We start from the raw sequence: 18,904 nt of genomic DNA, 5'->3' as shown, positions 1-18,904 counted from the left end.
ACCCCAGAAGTGCTACCACTGTCACTGATGGTCTCAGCCTTGGGCAGTGGTGGGACTGTCCTGGAGTCAGTTGACATCAGCCCTGTCAGACATGGGGGAAGCTTCTAGCAGCTTCTCACAGAAGCCATCCCTGTAGTCTGCCTCCCCCTGTCCCCAAATATTCCCTCACATTCCCCTCTCCAGATGTGGAGTAACAGTCTCTAGCAATGAAAGCACTGCATGAATGTATTTGTGGAAGTTCATGATCTGTCCCAAGTTACTTATTAAGTGTTTTTACATTTCATTCTGAAGATGGAAGGGTAGGAAATTATGATACCATCTGGAAAAGATGAGTTTAGTAGCCACAAGCCTAAAGAAGGTCCTGGAGAATGGGTTATTAAAAGCATCCTTGAGAAAGTCACCTTTGTTCAGCAGGTTACAATGAGACAGAGACAGAAAGAGGGTGGCTTGCACTGGATTAATGAGCGATATAAATTCATTGCAGAATTCAAACATAGGGTGAAGGATGATTGCTTCCTATTAAAGGAACAATATGCTGTGTGCTGTGGTTTCCTTGGTAGGAATTTACCATGTAATATTCTCACAAAAAAAGGTAGTGAACTATCCTCTATCCTTTGGGAAAAGAACAAGAAGAAAAGCACATGAAATAAACTATATTGGTTATGAGGAAAAGTTTCCTAAAAATAAAGAAAAACCTTCCTGTGAAACCTAATTACTGAGAGAAAGTAAGCCAAATCCTGGAGAGCATGGTTTATATACAGTTGAGCTGAGCCGAGCCAAGGGAAATTAGCAGGAATCCTGTGAGATGTGTTAGGATTTTATGATCCTGAGGCTCCATCATGGCATTCACTTGCATTTTTTTTTTTACAGCATTTTGCAGCAGTGGAGCCTGAAGGCAGGAGAAACGACTGTGGGTATGCGACAGGAGGGAAATGCCACTGGCTAGAGAATTTTCTGCCATTACCCACATTTCCAGAGTTGCTCCAAGCCTAGTTCCCAGCCTGAGCTGACACAGCTTTTCCAGATCTCTTTCTCTTTGAACAGTCCAACATTAGAGGCATGTTAGTTTTCCCAGGCTACTCTTCCACTTAGTGTGTGAAGTTATACACTTTAGTGTTTGGAAAGCTTGATCATGCTATGCAGAGTTTTATTGCCCATGCATGCTGCTGACTCCCAAATCCATCTCATATCCCAGTCTTATGAAGAGTTTCAAACTCATGAGGATATTCCCAGAATGAGGAGCACAATTCTAAACAATGGCGTGGCTAGGAAAAGGGTTAAGAGAACGAGATGTGCAGCTTTATCTACCCTGCTAGATCTTATGTGAAAGAGCACCACTTGATGGTCAGCTCCATCAAACACTGCTAGCAGATTTAGCCACATTAGCACAGTTAGACTAAAATCTTATATCTAAAAGAAGATGACCCACCAGAGCAATCACCGCTGTCTCGGTGAAATATCTTCATCTAAAAACCCAGCTGTGAGAATTTTTTTTTGCATAAAATAGGCAATAATAAGTTAAGCATCTTGGTTTTGCCCCCTGAAAAACTGTCTTTTGTTTTATATGTACCTCAGCTCCTAGCTAAAGGAAGTGTGTGCTATTTCTTGCAAATCTTAGGCTGGCTAGCATGTGTCCTATATCCAGTATAGAATATTTGACCTCATTTTCCTTAGACTGACACTGTAATAATACCTTGTGAAGGTGCAAAAGCAAGGGACAGTACCCACGCTTGGCCATATGTGGACCACTATACAACAACCAAACTCTTGGGACTAATGTTCACATGAGATTTTGGATAATGTTCTCATCTCTAGCTCTTTTTCTGTCTCTTAAATACTATGGTTGTCAGTCTGCCTAGTATTTATTCTACTTTCCACCTTCATTTGTCTCACAATTTCTCAGAAATTTTTTTTTCTGGCACATATGAATACCATAGTGTCATAATTTGCTCAGTGTTTGATTTCAAGCTGTCAGAATGGGTTCAAGATACATCCATCGGTCTTAATAAGCAATGCAAACATTCAACACATAGTCCAATGCTGATACTGGTGAAGAAAAAAAAAAAATCCCGTTTTATTTCATTCAGTCCTCCTTTAGCTTCAGGACAGCTGCCAGACTGTCATGTCACTGTATTTCGGCTTTTTGTTCCAGGTATTTTAGGGTGCAAGAGGAACCAGAACATTGGAATTACATATTTATGGTGTGGTGTCTTATTTCAACAGATTTTGAATTACTTTGGAGGTATCCCCAGTTTCATTAATCAGTTTGTTTCTCTGTCGATTTATATAGACAGCTTGTCAGCAGATGTTGAATTAATGCAGAGCTCTGCACTGTCAAGCGTGTTGTTGGGAGTAAGGGAATTTTGTTTGTCTCACATTCAGGGGATGTGTAGAGACCAAAGGGCAACATGTAGAATTTACTTCTCTGACATTTAGTAGTCATGTGAAAGATAGTAAAATTGGTCTAAAAGAGGTTTTTGTAAGGGTTTTTTCAGTCTTTGTAATATCAGTTGTAGCTGAGAAATCTAGACACCACAGTAAGGATGGAGAAGATCAGCAGTATCCCTTAGTGAAAATTGGAAGACAACAATGTCACCTTCAAGATCTTTATGGATGCTTTTAAACCATTTAAATCACACAGTTAAGGGTTTTTTTTCAACTCATTTTGTGTGTCAACTGTGATACCAAGAACTGACAGACCAAGGAAACTGTCTCCTGGCTTAGCACTCTGATACAATAGGCTATTGTATTCCAGGAGGCACCATAATCAAGTATTATTTGGTGGAACAAAGATGAATGTTTCCTCTTTAAATTGAGACAAACTAGAAATTACAATGTTACACAGCTTTTACAAACATATTGCAAAAGGCCTGGAAGAATGGGCTTCTTTTTTTTTTTTTTTTTTCAGAGGAACTTCCTCCTTGACAAACCACATTTCAACAGAAACCCTTCTGACACTAATTAAGACTAATTAAGGACTTCATACATCCATTTGTGCTCTGTGATTCTGTGGAGGGTATTCAAACCTCATTTTTGTAGTGAGATGAGACCATTTTGGGGAAAATGTGACCACCTGATTTTTAGATGGGCTATCCAGGAAGACAGCAGAGGACAACTCACACAGGACAGGATCACAAGAAACTTGCAGTCCCACCTACAGCATATGACTGGGTCAGCCATGGGGTCAGGCCAGGTTGCTCAGGGGTCTATCCAGTCTTGTCTTGAAAAGGCTCTGTGCATGGAGCCTTTAAAACTGGATATACCTCCTCTAAGTTATAAATGCATCATATAACAGCATGAATACTCACATAAACCCTGTTCACCCAGAGCTAGGGCAGAGGGAGTAAGAGAAGGGGAGCTAATCTCAACCTTTCCATTCACACCTGTTAATGGGATTCCTCACCAGTCACTCAAATACAGAATTAATTCACTTTTTTTTCAGAAATAAATTTTTCAGGACATCCTAAGGCATTTTGTAGCCCTGCAGCACTTGACAGAGTAGCATCTGCTATTTGAAGAGCATCTCAGAATTGGAGTAAGATAAGGTACCAACCTTCAGAAAAAAAAATTGCTGCTACTGTTTACTTTGGGCTGTCTTCTGAGAACAGGAGCCCATTAGGATAAAATAGCTTCACAGTCAACTCATTGAAGTATTTACGTCAAGTTTTTGAAGACTGCTTAAAAACAAAACTTTGTAAAAGCTGGAGAACCACAGACATTTTGAATTGCCTAATATTTTTGAATGAGCACACAGCTTGGTTAGAAAGGCTTTGATAATTACCCCAGCATACCAGTTACTGAGCAAATGAATTTTATACCAAGTTGCTAGCAGTTTTTTTAAAGAACAAAGCAAATGCCCCATAGCAATGCCCTTGGTAGAGGCAAATTTTAGCCTCCTAACTGAGGAAAGGCGAATATTTTAGGTGGTGTATTTCCAGCTAATTAGCTGAAAATGAAAAAAGCTCAAGGAAATAAAATGAAACTACTTGCTGAATGGTTTGTACCCTGGAGCAAAAGACACCTTCATAATGATAAAACGTTTTTAATCACCAAAGGCTTGTTTAATGGGCTCTGTATTTATATATAACACACTGAAACTATGCCAGTGTGGTCTGTCCTAAAAGTCAGTACAGCAAATGATAACAGCACTTGGAATGAATTCGGCTAATCTAAAAATGTCTCTGAAGGTCTAATCCTTCCCCTTTGGAAAAAGATCAGGCCAAACAGGCCCTGCTACATGAGCCAGGGTTTTTATATTAAGTTTTTCTTTAAATATAAGAATCTCAAATTCTGACTCCTTGCAATGTGTGTATCTGTGCAGATAGCTGCGCTAGCTTTGCAGAAAATTTTGAAAAATGAAAAATGGAAACCTAGGCTGGGTGGAAAGCTCAGCAAGTGAGGGGGGTTTCTTAACAGATTGCAACAATGATATATATGGTTTCTGCCCCATGGTTTGAGCACCCACAAAATTAGGGATGGTACAGAGTGCACAGTCCATGGAGAAGCAGCTCTGGGTGTGGATTACTGTGACCTACCTACCTACCCTCCACACCATATTTCCCTCAATGGCTGTTCCTGAAAATCTACACAGGAAGTGTGAAAAGAGCCTAAATTGGTTTTATTGAAGAGTAAAGGTTGTTTTACTTCAGCAAATTGACCTCTAATTTTTGGCAGGTTGCAGTTTTGATTCACAATCAAAAAAAAAAACTTTCTTCTCTAAGTGCACTGACCACTCCTGTTCCTGTGAGAAGGCATCACCACCTGGCTGCTGTCTCACTGCTTTCAGAAGATGATGCTGCTCCTTTAACTCTTGAGCTACTCATCTACCAGAATTCATGGGAAGCATGCAGAAACCTGCCAAGAACAGAGTTTCTGATGTAGGCGCTGGCTCCACACCAGCCCCGCTGCCACAGACAGACTGCCGCCACCCTTTTGTAATTTGCTTCTTTTTTGCTACACATCAGGCTTCAGAAGGTGCTGATTACAATTACATAGTTGATGAGCTTCCTAATCCAGTGTCTAATTTCACCTGCATGTTGAATTTTTAATCTTTAATCTGGTAAAGATTCTTAAATCAATAGCTGGACTATACTTTTTGCACCAGGACAATCTGTGTGGAACAAGTGTTATCAAAACTAAGTGCACTAGTCTGGAGTTCTTTGTGGTTTTTCTTGTTTGGTTGGGTTTTTTTTTTTACTAAGTTGTAAAACAAGATTTGTATTTATCCCAAAGCAATTAATTTATTCCATTAACTGAAGAAAAATAAAAATAAAGGCATCTGATTTATTCAGTTTTATATATAAGTTTATTTAGTTGATGGATACAGCCTGAGTAGATCAATCTGAAGAAACATGTTTGCTGCATGTACTTACTGAGTGAAATTAAATCTACAACACCCAGAAGGTTAATCTCTATATCCTTACTATAAAGCTTCAGTGACCTTCATTACAATCGTCTGAGTGTATTACATCAGGAAACTAAAATTCAGTTGGCATGTTGTTTTTCTCTAAAATCTCACTGGCCATCAGGGACTAAAAGATCCGTAATTTAAATATGAGTTGTTTTAGTTTTTTTTTTTCTGTTTTTTTTTTGTTTTGTTTTGTTTTGTTGTTTTTTTTTTTTTGTTAAGGCATATGGTTAACATGGGATCACATCCCTGCCAGGTTGTCTAAAAGGGGAAATAGGCTCAGCTCTCCTGATATAGCAAAAAAAATGCCATATTCTACTTCATTCTCTTTCCTCCCCTTTTACTCCTACTAGGCAGCCAGACAAGCTACACATCTGAGTGATAGTCATTACTCACTAGAACTTTAAAATGGATCCATGGTTGGCTTTAATGGAAAAATCTTCTCTCCCTAGGCTTTCTCTGAGCTGCTAGCTCCTATAATGAACTGTGACTAGGGAGACCCTGAAGTGAGATAAACCAGAGAAAACGTATAGCACCACGGTGAGGTTATATGTATTCACACAACCCAAACTAAGCAGGGGCAGGACAGTTTAGCACCTGAATTGAAAATCCAAGGGAACGCTCCTGCACACAGGTCTTGGCTGCCTACGGCTGTTACAGATCCTGGAGCACTTTTCAACGAACATCTAAGCTTTGGACAGGGTAATTAGACTCTCTGCCTAGTTACACCCCCTTGGAAATCTGAGCAGCACCCAGCTCTCTACCCTCTGCTCATAAACACTGGGTTTCAGCTGGCGGGCGTTGTTCAGCTTCCTGCCGAAGGCGGTGCTGCGCTGGCTGGGGACGAGATCCCTGCGTGCTGTCTAAACAGTGTGAGATGATTTGAAACCTGTGGGAGTAAAAGATGTTACAGAAACATAAACGGTTACATTACTGTTACTCTAGGAGAGGCCTCAATGCCGTAAGTGAGCAATGGGGCAGTGAATCTGGGAGCATTTTAGAAGTATCTGTCTGCTGAGGTAGTTCTAGGAACACAGCCCTGCAGCGAGGACACAGAAGTGGTTTGAGCGTGGCTTTAGAAAGTCAGAACTCCTCGGTGCTTGCCTCACCTTTAGCAAGGGCTAAGAGCTATTTCTTCAAGGACTCCCCCGAAGAAATGTAAGCAAAGCGATATTCCCGTTAAGGAGAGGTAATGCCATTTATCTACATGGTTGGTCTATTGTCACAATAAGCAGATAAGGTTTGCAAGGCACACGTGAAGCTCCAATAAGTACTAATTAAACATATTTCTCTGTCATCCTGTTTCCCATAGACGACAATAAAGTTTCTCCACTACCTGTTTTAGTAGCTAATTAAAGCTATGAGTTGCCTCTACCTGGCAGCTTAGACATATTTATTCGCCAACACAGGGAGAGCTACCCCTGGATATGCAGCAGCAAACAAAACCTTTTAGCAAAGCTCTTCATCTACGGGCGGCGGGGAGGGAGCGCGATGTCACGGGCGGAGCGGGCGCACACGGGGGTGGCCGGGGAGACTCACCTGCCCCGCGGGGACCCGCCCGCTGCTGCCGGGGGTGTCCCTGCCCGCCGGGGCCCCTCCCCAGCCCGCCCGGCCCCAAAGTTTGGCGAGGAAAGTTTGTGTGTAGGCGCCGCTGCGGAAGCGCCTCCCGGGAGCGGCGGGAGCGGCGGGCAGGTGAGGGGCTGCCGCCGGGGACCCACCTGGGACGAGCGGGAGGGTGGGCGAGCTTGCGGCCGGATCTCCTCCGCGGCCCCGGCAGCAGCCGCTCCCCGCCGGCGCCGCCCAGCCCCGCGGCGCCGGGACCTGGAGCGGCGGAGCCGGAGGCGGCGGCACGGCCGTCCCGGTACGTTCGGCGCGGACCGGCCCTGGGGGGTGAGGGTCAGCCCCGGCCCCCGGCGTGTCCGCGGCGAGGGGCTCCAGCGCCGGGAGCGGCCCCGAGGGGCTGCGGCTTGTCCCCAGGAGTTGAGGGCATGGCAGAGCTCCCGCTGCGGCACCGCGCGGGCTGCGCTCCGCGCACCCAGCAACTTTTCTGCCGACTCCCTACACCCGCACACACACCCCTCCTTCGTCACACACCGGGAATCGGGAATTCGTGGCACGTCTCCAAAATAAAAAAAATGGACTGTTATTTTGCCCGGGCGTTTTCTAGCAGTAGAGTGAATGATTGGGGTAGGCTACGAGTCTTGTTGGCATGCTGAGAGCCCCTCGGTTCTCTGCAGTCCGTAAATAAGACCATGTCATTTCAACAGTTCAAAAAAAGGGAAGATCTGGCTTTGACACAGTGCTTTTGCTGATGTTCCTTATCCTGACAGTGGGAAGAAATCCCACCTATAATCCTGTAAGAAGACGGAGAGTCATCAAGTTGCTGTCTTGTGAGCAGTGTTTGTTTAACTTCCCCAAATCCAGGCAACTTCCATGGGACTGCTTGCTGATTCCCAGGAGTGCTTCAGGCAGGTAAGAGCTAAGCATGCCAAACCTGCCTTTTTCTGCTGAGGTCCCTCAGTCCTGACTAGCAAATGTTACTGAGAATAATAATGATTTTTCCTTTTTGAAGCAAGATGTCCAGCAGCTGTAGGATGAAACCCTTGAAACTGAATATCCTGGTGAACTGGTGAAGTTCCAGATCTGCTGATTTCAGTGTCTTCTCTGTTCTCTGTAAGTAACCAAAACTTTCCATGATGCTGATGTGTCAACCTGCATACACATGGGTAGGTCAACTTGGCATTTATCTGTTCTTAACACAAGCATAACTTTTGTCTGTCTAAAACTGCAGCTTTAAATTAATCTGCAGGTGTCTATGTGCAAGTTGCTATGTGCATTAAACCAACATGGTCTGAAGTTTAGCAGGATTTATGGTGGAGGAGCAGGACTAGGTAAATGTGTTCTCAGAAGCAGAGTCTAACTTAGGCCCATTGTTTCATTAAATGGATTTTTTTTCCTTTGGAAATACATCAATAGGATAATGAGGAACTAGTGATGTTAATAGATTAAAATGGTGAAATCAAATGCAAACCATATTTTCTTTGCCATGTTATTAATTTTGTATAGCATGTTGTATGCTATAAAGTGCATTTAAAACAAAATGTAATTGCTATAACAACATTATGGTCTGCTATATAACAAGGGAGAGTGAAGCTGAAAAATGTTAAATACATACAAGTTGACTGGGTGGCAAGTTACTTTAGTGATGTTGATGTTTGGAATTTCCTGACTGCTATAAAATTTCAAATTTTTAAGCTCTATTTTTTAAAGGGGCTTTATTGTTTCATGATTGGCAGTAGGTAAGAATACTCACTTTGATAAAAACAGGTCTCTCCTTTGAAGAGAAATCCCTATATATTTCATAAAAAAATATTTCATTATTTGTGTCTTATGGAACTCATACAAAATTCTCTTAACTTGATTTGCGGTGTTGGTAGGTAGTAATCTTCTGTTATTGCCAGTAATAAAAGTTGTGCAGGCCAGATGGTGTCTTCAATTATACTTTTACACAGTCTTCTTATAAGCAACTCTTCAGGTGAAGTTGCTGAGGTGTCAACAGAACTGATGTAACAGTGGGCCCATATGCCGTCTGCATACCCGTACTAAATTTCTATGGAGTGGAAAAAATCCCTTATGGGAATTTTGGTTTGGTTTGGGTTTTGTTGTTTGCTTTAGTGGGGTGTTTGGTGAGGGGTTGGTTGGTTCCGTTTTTAAAATTTTTTACAAAGTTTCTCAGTACCACTGTTTTCTTGATCTCTTGATTACTCACTTAATTCAAATTTCTGTAAGGCCTTTGACTTTACCCAGCCACAACATTTAGTGTCACTTGGTGGAGATAGGAAACAGCAAATACTGTATGTTTATTTCTAGCAACCTCTGTAATAAACCAGAACAAAAAATAGTACTGCCTGATGTGAAGAACTGTGCAAGCATTGTTAAGAGCTGGAGCTCTGCCTTGTGCTAGTCGTTGTGAAGCCAGAAAGTTGAGATGTGGGCAGTGGAAAGGTGATCCTGGAGGATCATCTGCGTGTGAAGTAGGACATGAACTAACAGATGAGAAGTGAGGGAGGAGGGGGAGTGTTGAAGTGAGAAGATATCCTTGCTTCCTTCTACTGACTGAGCTGAAAGTAGTCTGGGCCAGTGTCCAGCAGAACATTCCTCACTGCAAAATTATCTTGCCATGATAACTCCACTGGAGGTATCAGAAAATGTAGTGCTTCTTGAGGTAAGGAAGGAGGGAAGAAAATGAAAAACACCAAAAAAACCTCCAAAATTGTGCAGTTGCAGTAGCTTTCTGTGTTCTTTTTCTCATTTTGTTTTCATTAATTCAGTTGTGTCTAAGGAGATACTGAGTGGGTGGGAATTTTTAGTATCCCACAGTAATATGACTGTTTTGACCATTATAAAGATTGTCTGAGTTTTTTCATCTGTATTTTTCTGGTTAGTCCTGCATCTTGATATTCTTGATTTCCAGGTGAAGGAAAAAAAATCTGAAATTAAAAGGAAAGGTTTCTAAATAGGGGGTAACCTAATGTTTTGCATTTGTATGTCCTTGGTTTTGGAACTGAGGGATGGTGAGGGTTATGGTGGCAAGGAAATCTAAAGTTAACCAAACATACTGACCAGATGCCATTGGTTTTGTGTGGTCTAGAATAGGAAGGAGTCAGGAATGGTACCTGAGTGCTGAGGTGCCTCTCCTCAGCTGCACGTATATTTGATTGAAAGGAAGAAAAAGTTGGATGATGTTCTGAAAGGAGGAATCATGCCAAAAGCAGGAGGTACACTCTTCCCCATTTTGGTGACTGTTGTTTCAAATGCTTTTGTTGGCTCTGTACAGGAATGTACCTATTTGATCCCAAAACACAATGGGGGAAATGCAAGGTTTCTATATCAGTAGAATGAGGATTCTTGAAATTCTTACTATTTGACAAATGTTAAACAATTTGGACTCAGAAGTGAATGACTATAGACCTGTAAAATTTCTAAATTTTTGCTGTGTTTGTCATCTAAGGCACATAGTCCTATTGTCTGACAGATTTACTGCTTCTCCATGATGGATAAGGATATGTAGTAATCTCTCTCCAGTACTCAAAAGAACTTCAAATTTTGGGGTGCATATCTTGAGTTCAAGCAGGTGGGACAGTGGGGTCCGTACATCCCAAAGAGATGGAGGTGACATTGGGCAAAAGCAAGAATCTAGTCCAGCACAGGTGGAAGGCACAGAGCAGTTTCTCAGGCTACATTAGTTCCCTCATGGCAAGAGCCATCCACCAAGGATGGTCAAGGTATCACCCAGGGGAGCCATGTCACCCAGAACTAGAAGCAAAAAAAGGATTCACAGCTTAAGCAGGGATGCTGAACCTCTATCTGGATATGGCTGATCTCTTTTGAAAATACTTGGGTTGAAAGTAACAGCTTCTTGGCTTTTCGCAGCCACGAGAAAGCATTTATCTTGATTAAAGAATATTTGCAGGTATTTTCTCTTGCCCAGGTTGCCTGAGAGTGTAATCCACTATCATTGCTTTTTAATACGAAAGGAGCAAATTTGTCAGTGTTGTGCAGCCATTTTTCAAGTTCTTCTAGAAGACTCACAGGCGCAGACTTTTTTAAATGTCACTGTAATTTTTTCATATGGGGGTTACAAATCACTGTGGTAAATAAATTAAACTACTCATTCAAGCTGAAAAGCCTTTAAAATCTTATAAGGTAGCAGAATAGCTGGGTTTGATGTATTTAGATTCTAACCTGAGCTAAAATCAGTAGTCTTAATTTAAAGTAATGTTACTCTTGTTTAAAACTAATCTTAAAACTTAGTCAACATGTAAATGAAGAACACAGTTTCATATAAATGAAATTTAAATAAATTAAACTAATTGCAAGCAGCATGTAGACTCTTGATACAAAGATAATTACAGTGACTGGGATGGTGGAGTGAATCTGCCTTAGGGTGTGTTTGGTAGTTCAAAATGAAAAAAAATAAAAACACCTTGAACTGCTGTTTCATTTCACAAGCTTCTTTCCACTCAAAACCAAAACTAACCTGGTAGAAAAACATCTGTTTTCTTATTAACAGATCAAATTGCTTAAAAGTGCTCCTTATTTTACTGTGCATTTTCATCATCACCTTTCAGGGCTTGTAGGTGGTGCTGCAGGCAACCATGATGGTGTTTGGGCAAGGTCAGCTCTATATCCTATGCTGTCATGGGTCATGGATGTATGTGACAGCAGCTACTGCTAAAGGAAAAACCATTGGCACTGTTCCTTGGGTAAATTCTTTGTGGGCTGTAATTTGGTTAAACTTGGTCAGAAAGTGTTCATGATGGTGGCAAGAACTGGGCAAACAGGGAGAATGAGAGCAAGTGGCTGGAGAGAGCAGCAGTGCCAGCCTACAGGTGTCAGAAGTGTTCATGGAGATGTGGTGTGAAGTACCTTCCTTTCAGCATCATCCATGTTGCCTGAGAAAACTTTCCTTGCCCACTCAAGAATGCTGTTTTTCAGAAAGAAGGGCTGAATATATGGGAGCTTTGTGTAGTCAGAGATAGAAGAAAGCAACATCACAGAAGTGGGCTTATTTGGAAGCATGCACTGTTTATTGTTTGTATCTGGATTCCTCACCTTTTTATTATGAGAGAAACTTGCAAATCCCAAACAGCAAGAAACGGATTCCTGCTTTCTCATACCTCTAATTTAAGTAATTTATCTCAAAGATATATTCAGACCCTCATATCTTTTTATTTGCTGCTTTTTTTTCCTCCTAATCCAGATGCTGTCAATGTCCTGTTACACGAACAACATAGCTTTTGTTTGTGGGAAACAGAAGAGGTTTGTATTCGTCGATTCTATGACTGGTGGTTCTTGAAGGATTGCTTATGCTGGGAAGCTTCTGTCTCATCAGCAGAGTGACTTCTAAAAACATGCAACAGTGCATTTGCTGCAGCCCTGAAGTGAGGTGCAAAGCCCTAGGTAGCTTTGTAGCATAGATAAAGAGCACTGCAAGTCTGAGAGAGTTGAGAGCACTGTAAGGAAAAAAGGTGCAAGTAATAACAGCTAATGAAGAGTGGGTGAAAGGAGACTCCACTACCCACACCTATACAAAAAGCATTTCATACCATTCCCCAAGCAGTTTCTTTGTTTTGGCCCAATTTTCACTGCTTCCTTCCAATCCTGTGCATCATCACAATAGCTGCAAACAGGTACTTGTATCCAACATGTAAGAAATTCCCTCTCTGCAGAATCAAAGTAGAAAGAGCAAGGTTAAGAATAAAGCCTCTATCACCTTCCTTTCATGTGCCTGGTTTGAACCAGTTGCTTCATGACCCTTAGAAAAAAGACTTCAGACAGAACATTTACATTCTGTTAATGTCTAGCTATCTGTCTTCTACAGAACAATTACACATAAAATGATTAATATTTAAACTGTGGCTTACATTTTCTGTAGGCAAGTTTGTGCTTAAGTGTATAGTTTAATGGCACAGAATTGGAAAAACATGAAGAATCCTGAGCAGTTTTGTTGTTCTTGAAATCTTTTGCGTCTTTCTAACATAGTTACTTTGTTCATTCAACAGCTGTTTTTAATGGGAGTTCCTGGTAAGCTGTATGTGTACTGTATTTTTAGAAACTCAGCAATTATAGATGTAACAGTGCTCAGTTATTAAAAAATACAAATTTTTGGAACATGGAGTACTTGTATGATTCAGAATAACCGTTAAGTGGCTGCATTTTCTTTTCTGTGTATTTAATAGATTTATCTTTCAAATATCTTCCAGTAGGATGTATTCCTTTAAAAGCTTGAGTTTTCCCTAGAATTCTATGTGTTAGTTCATCAGACACTTCTGTTATATGTACTGACAACAGTGTCCATTATGTTGAATTTTAAGGCATTTTCTTTTGCTGTGCAGGCCAGTTTCAACAACAGCCCTTAGCTTCTAATAATGCACTTTCAAAGTGAGCACATTCTTATTCAGGTTAAGGAGTTGTCCTCTAGTGATCCATGCTCTGATTTTATTAAATGAATTTTATGACCCCTTTGTGGCACATGCAGGGTATCAGGTAAATTACTTCCTCTGAGCCCACTGCTGTTCAATAAAGAAATCTTTTTGATAAGTTTTTACAGTTGAGTTCATTTCCATTGAACTTTGTGGCAAGAATTGAGTTCCTGACAAGTCCCTCTCCATATTGCAAAACAGAGCTGAATAAAAAGATGAGCCATTAATTAATTTTTTGCTCTTTTACTGGTACCATCTTATGCTGACATTTCCTAATCCTGCAAAACTCAACTTGGATTCTTATTTGAGGGCGAACATCACTGTATGACTCCTTGATGCACAGGCTGAACCAATGCTGGGGCTCTGTGAGCAGAGTTATTGTATTGTGGGGTGACCCATCCTTAAGGACACATGATTATACAGTCCAGAAGCAGATATGCTGGGTCCAGAAGCAGATATGCCAGCCCACTCTGATATACCCATCAGAGTGGGCTGGCAGCCTCTTGGAGTGTGACCCAGCCGCCTGGGAGGCTCCAGCTGCGTTGCTGTAGCTTCCCAGCTGTGATGGTTGGTGGGCAGAGTGGGGCATTGATGTGACAACCAATGACCTCATTTGGGTCATTACCTCCCTCTGTTATGACAGCAGGTGATGTTTTCTCTTCTGGAGGTGGAATGGTCTTTCCAGCCACTTTAAGAAACGCATCTGCTTGGAACTCATCAGGGGTAGAAAGAACATCGAGACTGTGAGCAGAAATATAAGCATTGAAAGCAATAGCTTGTAAGAGTTACAGCTTGTATATAGTGTGTTGTTAACACAGTCTCTGATGAAGAATAAAAGTATAACACAAGAACAACCTCCCTCTCTTGTTATTCCAGGTTAGAGTCTCTGGGGAAGACACCAAAGAAGATGCAGGCATGAAGACTTCAGAAAAGTGAGCAATGAGTCTTTCTGAAAGCTGAAGAGAAGCGCCCTTGTAGGGTCATGAACCTAAGACAAGTCTTCGTGTCTGTACTGCTGTTTGGAGTAGCTGGTCTACTCCTCTTCATGTATCTGCAAGCTTGGATTGAAGAACAACATACAGGTACACTAGGCTTTCTCTCTTGGCCTTTTTTTTTTTTTTTTTTTTTTTTTTACCATAGTTGCATCTATTATTTTAAGATGACCATAAAACCTATTTAGGACAGTTGAGGGTGGAGTCACGATTCCCCCACCCCCACTTTGGAAGTAAAATGGCGTTGAAAATAGACTTGTTTTAATCGCTACACTTCATTAAGAAATTTCTTCAGTCACATGAAAAGATGCCCCCAGCTACCTAATTGTATTGTATCAGCTTCATTTGCAAAAGCAAGTGTTGCAAAAGCATTCTGCACATCCAATATAGAAATTATTCTCAATGATGGTTTGTTGCGGGGTTTGTACATTACATTCTTTGTAGTAAAGAAATTTTTGGAGAAAAACTGCTGTGTTTTGTAGAACAAAGCGGTCTTCTAAGCAGCAGTGCTCACGGAGTCATCCTTTCTCTTTCTTTTTATTTATTGTTTGTTTGAGACTGGGCTTAGAAGTCTTTTTATATCTAGCATCAGAATCATCTAGCAACTTCAGATAAATCTGTATTAGCACTGGCTCAGGATTACACTTCTGAATTGTATTTCTGTTGTTTCCCATTTGTGATGTTTTGGGTTGAACCCCAGCTTAATCTAGATTCTCTTACAGACTAAACTAAACAAGGTTACTTACCTCAATCCCTACTGGAAGCTCAGTAACCTTCCACAAAATGTCAGTAAGGTCCTTCATGGTTTTGCTCTGCAGGTCCACTTCTGTTATGTCATCTCATTGAGGGCATACCCTTGATTTTACCTGTATACTTGTATTGGGGGGGGTTAGGGTTTTGTTTTCGAGGTTGGGTTTGGTTGGGGGTTTTTGGGGTTTTTTTGATTGTTTGGTATATGTGCTTGGGGTTTTGTTGTCAGTGGCTTTTTGTTTGTTTGCTTCCAACTTGTTGAGTCTTGACTTTTAGATCTTCTCATCTCTCTCACTCAGCTTCCATTTCCTCTGTAAAACTCCTATTTTATAGTATGTTGATACCATTGTGAAGAAATATATCTGTAAAACCACATTAGTCTCTGGCTTTATTGATTTGTACTGTTATTCCATGAGCTGTTAGGCTCCTGTATGTTTTAGAGAGCAGTGTTGAGGAGGAAATATAGTGCATCATTGCTGCAGTTGTTTGACAATGACCTTGAGGTTTTTTTCAACTAAGTGCAATGATCACAGCATTAATTCTGGCTTGTTAATTTTCCTGGGCTGTCCCAAAGTATTCACAAGCTTGTATTAATAAAACTGTTGTAAGAGGTAATACAGGCTCCCTTTGGAAAGGTCCCCTTTGTTGTTGACAGAAGGGTGCTGGCAGAAACTGAGCATGAAGCAAAGGGGGGTCTTCCTTGAAAATCTCTGCTGTTGTCAGGAATGTTAAGGGTAGATATCCTTGCTTTCAAGGTAGTTCAGGAATGTAGATGATGACTGTGGATTATTGATTTATTTACTTGCTGACATTCTTCACATTCCTTGCATCTTTACTTGTGCCGTAATTAACCTTTCTTTCCTTGCAGTGCTCCTTGTTGCTGTTTCTCACTGCAGTTTTTTTGACTCCTTTCTTTTGTATGTATCTCTCTACCATTAAAAAGAAACAAGAAAAATAAAATAGAGGTTGAACTAGGACAGACTCTGTTCTTTAGGCCAACCAGTTGCTTTCTTTGGGGTTTTCTTTGATATATTGCTATAATCTTCTTCAGGAGAGAGGCTTCTCCTCGCACACATAAGTCATTTCCATGTGGAAACATTTCTCTAATAAAATGGAAGCTATCAGAGAATAACAGAATGGTTAGTGAGCTTAAAGTGTGACTGCAGTTTTGACTGCCCTTTTATCTCACTGGACTGCTATTGTGACAGCACTTCATCAAGATCCAAAAAAAAAAAAAAATTTTGGCATTCTCTACAGTAGCAGTAGGGAATGTATATGGTCATGCACATTGGCAAGAGCATGGAAAAAACTCATTCTTTGGTGTCTGCTCTTGCTTCTTCTTCCAATTTAACATTTAGAGAGCCATTCTTTTTTATTTCAAACACCTGTATCTCCCCTAAACCTTCTGTGGCGCAGTTCTCTAATGCTCCCCTCCTGTATGCTGCTTTAGAGTTGGTATGAAATAGTACATATTTGCATATTCACAATATACATTAGTTTAGTTATGGGCATTTTGCAAATTTTTTTTTCCCTCTTCTGCTCTGTTTTTCATATTGCCATGTGTTGTATACTGTGGCTGTTTTGGGGATAAGCTGTATCTGGAGAATGCTAAGCTGACAAATATCTTTGCAAGGATTTTATGTGTTCCTTTAGTCCTCTCACTAGCTGCACAGCTGTAAGACAGCTAGTTTTAATCTGCAAGTGGCTGAGCATGTGAGGTGAAGTTCTGTTAGGAAATGGAAAGTGCACCTCGTGCTTCTCAATTGCTGTGCTCAGAGTCTGTAGAGACAAGTGTTTGTTGTAGGCAGAATTATTTTTATCTTCCATGGTGCCCTGCTCAAGACCTACAGCATTCATGTTTGCATTTGGTTGCTGAAGTGATGGAAAGTTGGATGTGTTTGAGTTAAGGAAAGTATCTGTTTTGCACCTGTGAAATGCTTCTCCTTACCACCCCATTCTTCTGAATATCCGGAGCCTTTATAAATCACAATCTCTGGAAAAGATAGTGAATTTTACTTTTTTGTCTTTTGCAGTGTTCAGGCTTATTTCTCAGGCTCTCCTAACTGTGGTGTGAATTATTCCCAATGAGATGTAGATTTTTTTGGGGGGGAACTAGAAAATTATGTGATAGTTTTCAGTTTTATTAATGTTTTAAAGTTGGACTGTTTTCTTTCACACCTGCCATTCTTATTGCCACTTTTTCTAGCTATTCATAATTTTTCACACTAGATTCAATGCCAGTTTTTATTCATAGTTTGCCTTCTCTCTTTTTGGGTCTCTTATTTCTACTTCCTGTTCCCATCACTGAGATCTCAACTGTGATTTCATTCCCCTGTTTGTCTTATTTTGCTCTAGACTGATCTTATCCAAGCATGTTTTTCTCTGATTTATTTTTACAAACTTCCCTCATTACTCAAATGCATCCAGCCCAGGAACACCTCTAATTTTTCATCCTGTCCATCTACTCCAGATGCACCTGCAGGCTCAGCAGCTGGATGCATTTCTCAGCACAGCCATGTCTTCTGCTCCCTCCCACTGTGCTTGGACTCTTCAGAATATTTCTAGTCATGTTTATCATCCCTATACCTTTAAAAAGGGAAAGTCTTTCATTTAAAGATGTCTAAGAAACAGCTGCTAGCTACGTGGTGGTCCTCTCTGATGGCTTTCAGAGACATCAGCAGACAGAGAGAACAGGGGAGTTTCTTGGTTTGGCTCTGGGCATGGAGTGTATAAAGACAGGATGATACATTTTTACTTCAGTTGGGTAGCTTCAGTTCAGCTCAGTGGAGTAATTGGGAACAGACTTTGTCAATAGTCCAATGTGAGCATCAATATGTACAGACTACATCTGGATGAAAATTTAATTGACAACATTGATAATGTGGTGTATATGGAACACTTCATGTTCTTCATATAGAAATATATTCATTGTATATAAATTCACATAAATGAATGAAGCTTGATGTGAATTCAGCTGGATCCTAGAGCTTTACTTGACAGTTCTCCACATGGTCTTGCATTATGCAGTGCAAGCATCAAATATTGTGGCACTGATTAAGAAGCAGTCACTATTTGTTACATGCTTAGAAATTTCCAGCACTGTTGATCTTATTCAGATGAAGCAAACTGCTGGGTGTCATGGCTGATGCTGAGTTCTGTACCATGAGTTACCTGAATTAGAGGGTTGTGGGGTACAAAGGACACTTGCAATTTAATCCTGAAATATTAGAGATATGAATTGGAGTTTTAAGATAGGGGTTCTAATTTTTTACTGTAAAACCCTTCCTTTTTAGGGGGACCAATGTGATTTAGTGTGACTGATGACTACAAAATAATCTGAGAATATCTTTGAGGTTAGAACTGTATGCTGGGTTTGTTGTTTGGGGTTTTGCCATGTGTTGTTCTTTTCCCTTCTCTCAAGGTTTTTTTAATTATTTTTTCTGATGTGTGCCTAGTAAATCCATGATTATGAAGGACTACTTTAGAATAGTGTAGTCTTACCACTAATTAAAAGGTTGCACCGCTCTCCCATAGATTTCTGGTTCCCAAGGGTGAAAAAGTCTGCGTCTCCTCTTTCCAGCAGTTCTGTATCTCACCTTAGGGATAATGAGATTTTCCTGTGTGCTTTCCCTTCCCTTTGCAGAGTATCAGTTCTGTAGCATCAGTGGTTGCACAGGCCTCCTTCTGCAGTCAGTGTGCTTTCCTGCAATTTTGTGCATCTACCTCCTGAAAAGCTTCACAACACAGACTTTATAGCCATTCCTCAGGCC

General features: G+C 40.8%; 1 protein-coding gene across 8 annotated transcripts in view; it reads left to right on the top strand.

Moving 5' to 3' along the window:
• Nucleotides 1-5,173: 5,173 nt before the first annotated feature.
• CHST9 (carbohydrate sulfotransferase 9) overlaps nt 5,174-18,904 on the top strand; it is an 89,254-nt gene continuing 75,523 nt past the window's right edge. Inside the window, exons 1-6 of one of the 8 annotated variants that reach the window (XM_038128152.1) lie at nt 5,174-7,099; nt 7,738-7,879; nt 7,980-8,080; nt 10,059-10,185; nt 12,171-12,229; nt 14,269-14,474. In XM_038128152.1, the coding sequence (XP_037984080.1) occupies nt 14,375-14,474 (100 nt within the window). In that variant the 5' untranslated portion in view covers nt 5,174-7,099; nt 7,738-7,879; nt 7,980-8,080; ... (1 more) ...; nt 12,171-12,229; nt 14,269-14,374. The other 7 variants (XM_038128151.1, XM_038128157.1, XM_038128155.1 and 4 more) reach the window with 7 other exon arrangements.

Source organism: Motacilla alba, chromosome 2, assembly GCF_015832195.1.
Source record: "Motacilla alba alba isolate MOTALB_02 chromosome 2, Motacilla_alba_V1.0_pri, whole genome shotgun sequence".
Lineage (NCBI taxonomy): Eukaryota > Metazoa > Chordata > Aves > Passeriformes > Motacillidae > Motacilla > Motacilla alba.
This window is presented reverse-complemented; position numbering and strand designations above follow the sequence as displayed.